General features: G+C 36.5%; 1 protein-coding gene across 1 annotated transcript; it reads left to right on the top strand.

Annotated features, from left to right (window-relative positions):
- Positions 1–372: 372 nt before the first annotated feature.
- LOC145318999 (uncharacterized) lies at positions 373–3021 on the top strand. Its single transcript, XM_080160814.1, has 3 exons — positions 373–952; positions 1182–2172; positions 2572–3021. The coding sequence occupies exons 1-3, from the start codon at positions 860–862 to the stop codon at positions 2586–2588; spliced, it is 1101 nt and encodes a 366-aa protein (XP_080016940.1). The 5' UTR covers positions 373–859; the 3' UTR covers positions 2589–3021.
- The last annotated feature ends 7404 nt before the right edge of the window (positions 3022–10425 follow it).

Here is a 10425-nt window from a genome sequence, read left to right as displayed (position 1 = left end):
ACTTTTTTTCTATAGGCAGGGAGGGGGAAATGGGGACTAAACATTCAAAACCCTATCCTGGCAGGTATCTCCCTTCCTTACTTTATATAGTTTAAAATAAGTAGAAATAATGAGATAAGTATAAGGATGGACAAGGGTAGTTCACTAGCGATTAGAGGAAATTTTTAATTTTGAAATATGCAGGGAGTGGGGGGATAGATGGAAGGACAAGGGGAATGCAAAGGTCAGGGAAGGCTTCGTCAGGAATAAAGGATTAGAAATTATCTCATTCAACTTTGCTTTCGATATTTAATTAGTTTTTATAGATGGAAGAGATGAAAAAAAGGAAATTATGATTTAAATAACGGAAAAAAAACTGCTCAGGATTTAGTTTAGTTTAGTTTAGTTCAGAGCGTGGAGCGAACAACATCTCTCTCTCTCTAGCCCATGTGTATGTACTAGTCTGTACAGCACACCCCCCGCTCTTTACTAATTCCCCTTTACCCCACGCCCGTGGTCCCTCCGCGTGTTGGTACTGGGAAGATATGGTAGCCATGGGCAAACTCGTATATAGTTTTGGCACCATATTTTACACCGCCGTCTAGGCAAAATCGCCGGTGTAAAACCGTTAATACTATCCTTGTGAATAATCGACAAATTAAGTGAAATAAAAATCCGCAAAACTTTTATCTATTTCTTTTTTAAAACTTGGCCACACCACACGAGGGCCAAACCAGTGTCGCTCTCTCATTGGCTAGTAAGCAAATAGCGTCCACAACAAACCACGCTATTGGCAGTCACTAATTTTTCCTCGCTTCCTATTGGCTAATCGAACTCAAAATCACCGCCATCTTAGCCACACGGCTTCACTCGTTAGAAAATGTTGCCGGAACAATCATCTCCCGCATTTTGGGAAAGAATGGAAGTGATTTTCGACAAAAAGTTTGAGGAATACGATAAAAATAAAGCCAAGGTAAGACATGAAGAAGTTTTTAACACAATCTCTAGCCATAAAAAAAAAATAGATGCGGTAAAAAAACAATTCTCCGAACTCTGTTCTCGAGCAAATTGACAATTTTAAGGATGCCCAATTATCGGCAGAAACGTTAAAAGCGATTAAGGATAGTATTGCGGTCCTCCAGAGTAAGTTCGAATATCAAGCAAAAAACGATGACAATTTTAAACGCTATTCGTTTTTTCAGAACTCCTGCAGGGAGCAGCGTAGTAGGGCTTGGTCCCTGAGGGTGACGAATTTCCAGTCGCCCCACAGCCGAGAGAAGATCACCATGCTGTCGATATACAACGCACTCATTCTGCCCTCGCTGAAAATAGCCCACAGAAACGGCCTACTCGATTTCGTCCCCCAGTACTGGGGGGACGTCATCGAGTACGCCCATCATTTGCCGTTTAACCCCAAGAGGAAGGAAGTCCCGCAGGCCATCTTCAGGTTTCATTCCCGTGTCCACCTCCAAGCGGTAATGATATCCAAGCGCCCTGTCCTCGAGGAATACACAGCTAAGTTAAACCAGTACAAGACTGCCAGCCAGAGTGTGTCCCCTGCACCCTATTTTCCAGGTAGAATGGTAAAAATGCAATATGATACAACATGTTTGAATAAAAACGTCCAAACATTTTTGCATTCAACAAAGCTGATCTCCCGTACCAAAATAATGGGAGAAACTGTGGGATTTCAAATCAAGACAGGAACCAGATGGCAAAAAGTTCTGAACCCATTTGCCGACACTTTAATCGGCATGACAAAACCAATTCCTGGCACTGAGAACCTGTTCAGCACATCAATGGAGCCCCCCCTGATCAAATACAACAGCGTGCCCTATGCAGACAGAGGATCATTCTTCCCTAACTCCAAGTTCTGCAATCCCCTCATCACAGAGGATGATTTCGAGGATAACTATGAACCTCCTCCCAACGCTGCCAACACGGATGAGTTCCCACCCTTGGAGTCCGCAACCACCTCTGACACGGCAGCCGCCGATGTCCCTGAGGCCGAGGATGAGAACGCAGCCGAGCAGATGCCAGCTCCAACAACTGCACCCAGCGCAGCAGCAGCAGCTCCTGCCACATCAGCAGCCCGCCCAGCAGCCAGAGAGCCAGATACGGATCCACCTAAACAGCAGCCGCCGCCGCCGCTGAAATCTATGCCTGCAAGAACTGCAAAGAAAACCAACGACAGTAAGATAAAATGATTAGATAGTACTTTCTAGCAGCTAACAAATACTTACTGTCCTCATTATAAATGATTATTGATTAATTACTATAATTAATCCGTTTATTTTCTTGTCATAAAATGTCAATGTTAATGTCATGTCATCGTCTGTCAAAGATTAAAAAACGAAGACTAAAAATATAAAGAATTTAACTCTATTTTACCTACCTACCCCCTATGCCAACTTTTAGATAAAAATGTTGATTTTAAGATTTTTTGTATCTAACTAATACCACGGGGGGGGGGGGGAAAGAGTAAAGAGCGGAGGCACATCACCTCCTAACTAAATGTTTTATCTATCTCACTATTATTACTATTGTAAATATATTCATGTTTTATGTATGCTGATATATATTGTTTTTCAGTCGTTCCCACTGGTTGATATACGTGCTAATCCTCCTGCGATAAACTTAGACTCCACACCAGTACCCTACAAGCCTCCCTAATGGATTAAATGAACAGGTACCTGCTAATTTAAATCTTAACCCTACACTAGACCTCCTAAACCCCATATATGGCCAACATTTTGATGGACTTAATGAAGAATTTGGTATTAATTGTCAATACATGTCGGAAAATGAAGCAATAACAAAATTGAAATCTTTTAGAGAACAACTGATAATTTTATTTTCCTTAAACTGTCAATCGATAAACTCTAAATTTGATGAATTGGTGGCGTGTATAGATAATTTTAATTGCAAAGGAATACGGCCCAGCGTTCTTGCGTGTCAAGAACTCTGGGCAAATTCCAATGCAAATTTTGACGTGTATAATATTGAAGGCTACAACTGGCATGTCAACCTTAGGAAAACTCAAAGGGGGGGAGGGGTGGGATTACTAGTGCAAAAACATTATAAAGTAGTAAGAATGTTTGACAATATCTCTTTCAAAGAACGTATATGTGAATCTATCTGTCTCAAATGTTCGTTTAATGGATTTAAATTCTTAGTGTTGAACACCTATAGACCCCCTAATCAAAGTAGTGCTGAACTTGATGAATTTTTTGAAATGTACCTTGAATTATTGGATAGGATTATGTCACTCAACCTACCGTTCTTTATTGTTGGAGACATTAATCTTGACTTGTTCAGGATTAATGAAAACAACAGCCCTAGTATGCATCTGCTAGAGTCGCTAAATTTCAACGGCATTTTGAATACAATTACCAAGGCCACCAGGATCACAAAAAACACCTCAACATTGATTGACATTTTTGGCGTTGGTAATTTTATTCCAAATCTTATGTTGTCTTGTGTCTTAACATCGCAAATAAGTGATCACTTGTTACTGATAAATGCGTACAGAATTAATGCTAACAAAAAACCAAAAAAACCTGATACCTATGAAAAAAGATTGCTAGGTGATGATAACATTAATTCACTAAATGACGCACTTTTCAGTACCGATTGGTCAAATGTACTTAACCAAAATGACGTCAACATTGCCTATAGTAATTTCATAGCTAAGTTTCTCGAGTTATATAACATCTCATGCCCCATTGTAAAAGTCAAAAAAAATTCCAGGGTCCAGCCCCAGCAGCCCTTCATGAACGAGTACCTCTTGAGAATGAGGGAACATAAACATACCCTCCACGACAATTTTCTTAGGGAAAGAACAAGGGAAAGTGAGCTGTTGTATAACTCTTATAGAAACTCTTATAATAGGAATGTACGCCGTGCAAAACTAGAATACTATAGGTCAAGTATAAGAAATTGCGGCAAAGATAGTAAAAAGTTATGGCGTTGTTTAAAAGATATGCTAGGATTTGATCAAAAGAGTGCTGAGTGTTCATATTTAGAGGTCGGGGATAGGAAAGTTGAGGGTGACCAAGCTATCGCTAACGAATTCAATTCCTATTTTAGCCAGATTGGAACCTCCCTTAAACCTGAGATCCCAACAACAGAAAAAAACTTTGCAGAATTTTTACCCCCTCCTATTCAAGACTCAATCTTTTTTGAACCCCTTTACCCTTTTAAAGTAATAAATTTGATTAGGAACATCAGGCCCAAAAGGTCCACAGACATCAATGATGTCAGCATGTTTTTAATTTCTCGCTGTGCGGATGTTATCGCACACCCCCTTTGCCATGTCTATAACCTTTCCCTCCAATCTGGCGTCTTTCCTGACGGTATGAAAGTAAGCAAAATTCTTGTCCTTCACAAATCAGGTTCACTCAATCAAATGGATAACCACCGTGGTATTTCATTGATTGATAACCTAAGCAAGCCCCTCGAAAAATACGTATGCGATAGCTTGGTAAATTTTTTGGATGAAAAAAACTTTTTCAACTGCAGACAGTTTGGATTTAGGAAAAACATCTCAACTTACCATAATGTCCTTGATCTCTCAAATATGATCACTCAGTGTCTAGGTCGAAACAATTCCTGTATGTCCATATTTTTGGACATACGGAAGTGTTTCGACATGATCCCTAGGAACTTGTTGTTTGAAAAGTTAAAGAATGCAGGGATAAGGGGATTACCATTACAATGGTTCCGTTCTTATTATAGCAATAGACGTCAAAAGGTGTTTTTTAAGGGGTTGTTTTCATCTACGTTGGAAGAGATTATCATAGGCATATTACAGGGGTCAGTCCTTGGCCCAATATTGTTTTTGATTTTTATAAATGACCTCGCAAATTGCAGCCCAGAAGTTTTTATTAATCTTTTTGCTGATGATGCCCTAACCTTCATGGAAAGGAACTCATTAGCAGAATTGATTGAACTCGCAAAAGTAACCATCCCCAAACTGACCGCCTGGTATAACGCAAATGAACTCTTAATCCATCCCCTCAAGACCAAAGTTATGGTCTTTACTTCCCCCAGAGAAAACCTTACCCCTGAAGAAATTCAATTAAAAACTGAATTTAATGTCTTCATAGACATGAACAACGTAGGTGAAAGCATCCCTGAAAAGATCACAAAGTTAAACCTTGTAGATGATAATAATGAGGGTTTTGTAAAGCACTTAGGAATTAGCTTGGATACAAAATTAAAGTTTTCTTATCACCTTAAAAAAGTACATGCCAAAATTTCAAAGATTATTTACTCTATGCGTGTCATGCGCCATTTGCTTGATAAGAAACACTTAAAGATTTTATATACAAGCTATATTAAATCTAGTGTTGAATACTGCTGCCTTCTGTTCACAGCCTGTCCAGCCTATCTTTTAGATCCCATTTTGAAGATACAGAAGGCGGCAGTAAGAATAATAGAAAACTTACCTAGCAGAGCACACACAGCAGAATATTTTAAAAGTAATGGGATATTGCCCATTAATCTATTAATAAAATTTAACGTCTGTAAATTTATGTATAGGTACCTACATGGCTTACAGCCAGAAATTTTTAATAATACCTGGGAAATCTCCCGTGATCGCCACAGGTACAATACAAGAAATGTAAACAACTTTGCATATGCAAATGGAGTAAATAGAACTTTTTTACTAAATTCACCCCTTCATTCTTTTCCCACAATTTTTAACAGTCTCCCTAATAATATAAAGCAAATAGTAAATGAAAAAGAATTCAATAGAAAATGTTTTACTCACTTTCTTAACCAAATAGATTTTACATAGGTACCTATAACAAACTAACTTAAAAATGGTAAGTGTTCTATCAATATTTTTATTTATCCATGTCCTATACTCAAAAATCCAAAAATAGGATCTGTAAGATCCGAACTCTCACCCGGGTAGTTAAGGAGGGGGGGGAGGGGGGTATATAGTGCTTTCTACAAAAACTTCACCAAATTCTTGCATTCTAACATTCTAACTTCAAACTTAATTTAATTATGTTTTTTTTTAAATTATATTTTTCATACTCATTATTTTCATCATACATCATTAATCTTCACCAAATCTCTTTTCCCATTATCCATCATCTCACCAATTTCATTGTCATCCATTTATAGTTTTGTTGAGGCCGGATAGTCTTATATTTGAACGCACGGACACATCCTATTATAGAGCAGCGTTGACGTTATTGGGTTGTTAAGTCTCTGAGAATTAAGCTTAGGCGTGAGGTTGGGACACAGCGATACATGTACTTACAACTGCAACAACAGTAAGGTTGTTGACATAAAAATTAATCCATTAAATTGGAGAGAATATTTATTTCAACAATTATTACAAACAAAACTAACTCGATCACTTTTATTCATTACTTTATATGTTGCTGCAGTTACAGGTTAATAAGCGTCGGAGCTGGGTGGCTCTAGCAGACTCATCTAAATATACGATTGGTTGATATATACTTTTTCACGTGTACATTCATTCACTACAAAATTAGGCATCAATATCATAGGGTTCAACCAAAATTAAATCCATCACTCAGTTTCATAGTCTTTAGTCTGTTGCCCACTCTCCTCTTCTTACACTCCTCTCTCTATTCACAATCAGCCATACCGTCGGTCAGTTCCTCCCCAAATCAGATCACTCAGTCATTCAGTCCTCATTAGCGTCAACAATCTCTGGCAGGTAAGGTGACCGACGCCGCCCACTAAGAGTCTGAGCACATCTTTCCGCACACGCCATGAGCCGTTCTTCGATGATAGGAACGGCGGCTTGCGTGCGCCGCAAAGAAAGCAACCCGGACAGGCAGCCTGTCAAGCTACGGGGTTGTCTGACAAAGATAAATGAGCGCAGCTCATTAATCTCGTCATAAATCCTAAGCATTTCAAGGTAAACAACATCCTCAATTGAAATCTCCCAGAGGTAGAACTCTGCCAACAAGGAAGCATTTGTTAAACGATCAGATAAGTTATTCCAGGGACCGACTGCCGCGGTCAGAACTCGGGTGCGCAGCCACTCGGACACCAAACTTGCCATCCCTCTCTTTCTCTAATTCTTTTACCTCTCTCCTTGAATCTCAACGTCTTAACGTCTTAGCGTCTTAACGTCTTAACGTCTTATCGTCTTATCGTCTTAAAAGAACCTTCACTTGAAGAACAATGCTAGTATACTGATGTGTTTCTAAGATGATTTTTAGCCTTTTTAAATTGAATCTAGCAAAAACAATTCCTTAATATCAAACTTAACAAGATCTTTTTAACTTCAAAGTCGCGAAGCCACTCTACAACTAGCTTAGCCAATATTGAATACACGATCAACTTAGGTTACCTAAGTACATCGCCACCTGTAACGTCTAACAAAAACTCAAATGAAATCAGTTTTTCTCTAAAATCTTAATTTTTAAAAATATATGTAAGTTTTATCTTATATTTTGTTTGGTTTTTGCCTGGCTTTATTTTTATTTTTAAGTTTTTTACTTAACTTACTAGGTACATAGGTGCGCCTACCGCGCATATGTATTCCTTGTTATTGCAATGTTCAATGTTAAATGTTTAAATGTGGCTAAAATCCATCAAGCCCTCCAGTTTTTATCCAACAAAAACTCAAATATGTAAATTTATTCTTATTTAATAAACGCCATCAGGGATGTAGGAATATGGTGACGGGTTGGGAAATAAATTACAGGTATCAAAGAAGTGTGGGATTGGAATCCCGCAGGATTTTAAATTACTCAGTTCTTATAATCATTTAATCCGGGAACGTTAGGTCGGTGGGAGTCGCAGTCTATAACGGGAAAAAAAACATGGCCAACTTCCATGGCACCGGTAACATAATTGTACTGGTCTTATTTTTGGAAACCCCGTATGGATTCTAGTGGAATGATTGTTAGATGGTATATTCAGCATACCGTAGTATAGTAGTCTTATATATGTGTTTATATATGTCATTATGTAACTAAAATAATTTGTTACAACTATTTTCTAAAAGCTATGAAACGATTTGGTAAGCGCCGCGAAGAACTGCGGTTCAACAACCCCGGCCGGGGTTAAGCCATCCACTCGCTTCACAGCTTGCTCAGTGTTCAATTGAAAAATAAAACTGTATTGTAAAAATGTAAAATGTAGGTGAACGGGGAAGGAGAAGTTCACTACAACCCTGAGCTAGGTACATAAATAGTAAATGTACTACAGGATTTTAAAATTGCTAATAAATTACAATTTATTGGATTATTTATCACTGTATAATATAATAATTTATTTATTATCTTGCCTGCAATCTCTTTCAGGAAAGAAATCTAGTATCTTAATTAACTTGCAATCTTTTTCAGGAAGAAACCTATAGTTAAAAAAATTGTAAACTTTATTAGTAACTCGCCCTAATTATATGCACCTTAGAGGAAATAAAATCTTATCTTATCTTATCTTATAAAGCAACAAATTACTGGGTCAGCAGTTAATGAGATCTTATTGAACAAGCAGGCAAAAATCCGAATTACAAGGATATTACTGACCATTCCAAAATTGGGAGTCAAAATCTTGATTGCTTATCCCTACTCCCTGAGAATGTACGGATAAGAAATGTCGGATGTTTATCATGTCACTGTAGAAGCACAAAGGTCTTGTCTAGACCCTCCATAGACAACACTCTTATTCTAGCAAGTGTCACTGCAATCAAGCATTAAAAATACATTTTAAAAGTACATTAAACGTGTCATGGTACAACACCAATTGTAAAAAGTAATTCTCTTCAAATTGTAATAAATTTATTTATTACAATTGTAGCATTTTATTGTAAAGAGTTTTTAATTTATATGGATCTAATATATTAAAACAAATTTTCCATTAGATTTTTATTTACATTACTTTTCTCACAAAATTTTATCAAATAGAAATCAAAAAATATTTGTTGTTGCTATCTTCTTAGTCCTATACATTTACAAAGTATATAGGTAAATCTATCTAAAAGTGTTTTCACGTTTTTTTTATATTTTTGCTATGTTATTTTACCCAGAAGATAGAAACACTCTGTCTTTGTATACAAAATATGCAAGATTTGGTTTAGTTTTATAATAACAAGAATTAGGGCATCTAAAGTAGCCTCATAATCATAAGTAGGCTCATAATTATAAAATAGTTTCCCGTTTAAAGTTACACAGTGTAAAAATCTTTCAAATTCTATAGCATTAAAGGTTTGGATGTTGGGCAATGTGATATATAAAGTAGATTTTCTTTGGTTTTTGGCATTCCAAAAAAGGAAATTAAAAAAAAACTTCCCTTCAAGAAACTTTTTGTCCCCAAGAGCATGACCGACGGAACAGACGGACATACATCCAGAACTTAGTTATTTAGTAGCTTTGCTACTTAAATAGGTGGACATTGGTCTTAAAATATCAGTTTCATTAAAATCAATTAATTTTCTATTTTGATATCAAAAAGTGTCATTGCTATCATCAAAAAAAGATAACTGTGGTATTTTATGCGTTTTTTTGTTAGAAAATTTTATATTTGGTTAATTCTGTTAAGTTATGCATTCACAGGACTTATCACACACACACATTTGCAATTATTAATTTTTAGCAGGTATCGAACTTGAAACATGTTTTTATCTCCTTAAATGCAATATTAAATCCTTAGAACAGTTACGAGATCTTACATACCTTCTAATATCCTAAGCTTTTCATATTCTTATCGTATTATAAAAAGTAGTAAGGTTTTTGTTAGTCAGTTTAGATCCTTAGGATGGTTTTAAGCTATTTCTTCCCCCCCCCCCCCCCACTTACTTCTTCGAAAAAATATTGAAACAGCGTATAGTTTCCAATAAAAAATGACGTCATACAATACAAATAACCAATGGTCAATTACAATCATTGGTCATTTGTATTGTATGACGTCATTTTTTATTGGACACTATACGTTGTTTCATACATATCCTCTAGCGGCTAAGGTTGTAGCCACTAGTTACTGGGGATAGAAATATGTTAGCATCTAATGAACTCGCTGCTTCATTAATGTAGATTTTTTAGGGATTAAGACCTAATCTCTTGTCAAAATTTTAGCTGTAAAATGTTAAAAAGAATGCCCTTTACAATATCTTAAATTCTTTTAAATTAATTTGTTGGCGATACTTTGATTTTAATCTTTTAAGAAGGTGATGTGTAAAAAGACACTTTTTAGTTAAAATACAATGTACAAAAATATGCATATTTTGATAATTTATTACCAAAAATGATGCGTTTGTGCTAGAATCCATTTAGAAGATTTTTTCACTGATGTAAATCAAATATTTTTTCGTAAATTTTTCAACAATACATTTGCTTCAGTGCATCATGGACTTGAAAAATCTATGACATAGACAATTATCCTCCAGATAAAGTAACAGGATCTGTGTGTGTAAACAGAAGGATCTCGCTAACCACTGAACCGATAAGG

Source organism: Acartia tonsa, chromosome 5 (assembly GCF_053477335.1).
Source record: "Acartia tonsa isolate MP-2025a chromosome 5, ASM5347733v1, whole genome shotgun sequence".
Classification (NCBI taxonomy): domain Eukaryota; kingdom Metazoa; phylum Arthropoda; class Copepoda; order Calanoida; family Acartiidae; genus Acartia; species Acartia tonsa.
This window is presented reverse-complemented; position numbering and strand designations above follow the sequence as displayed.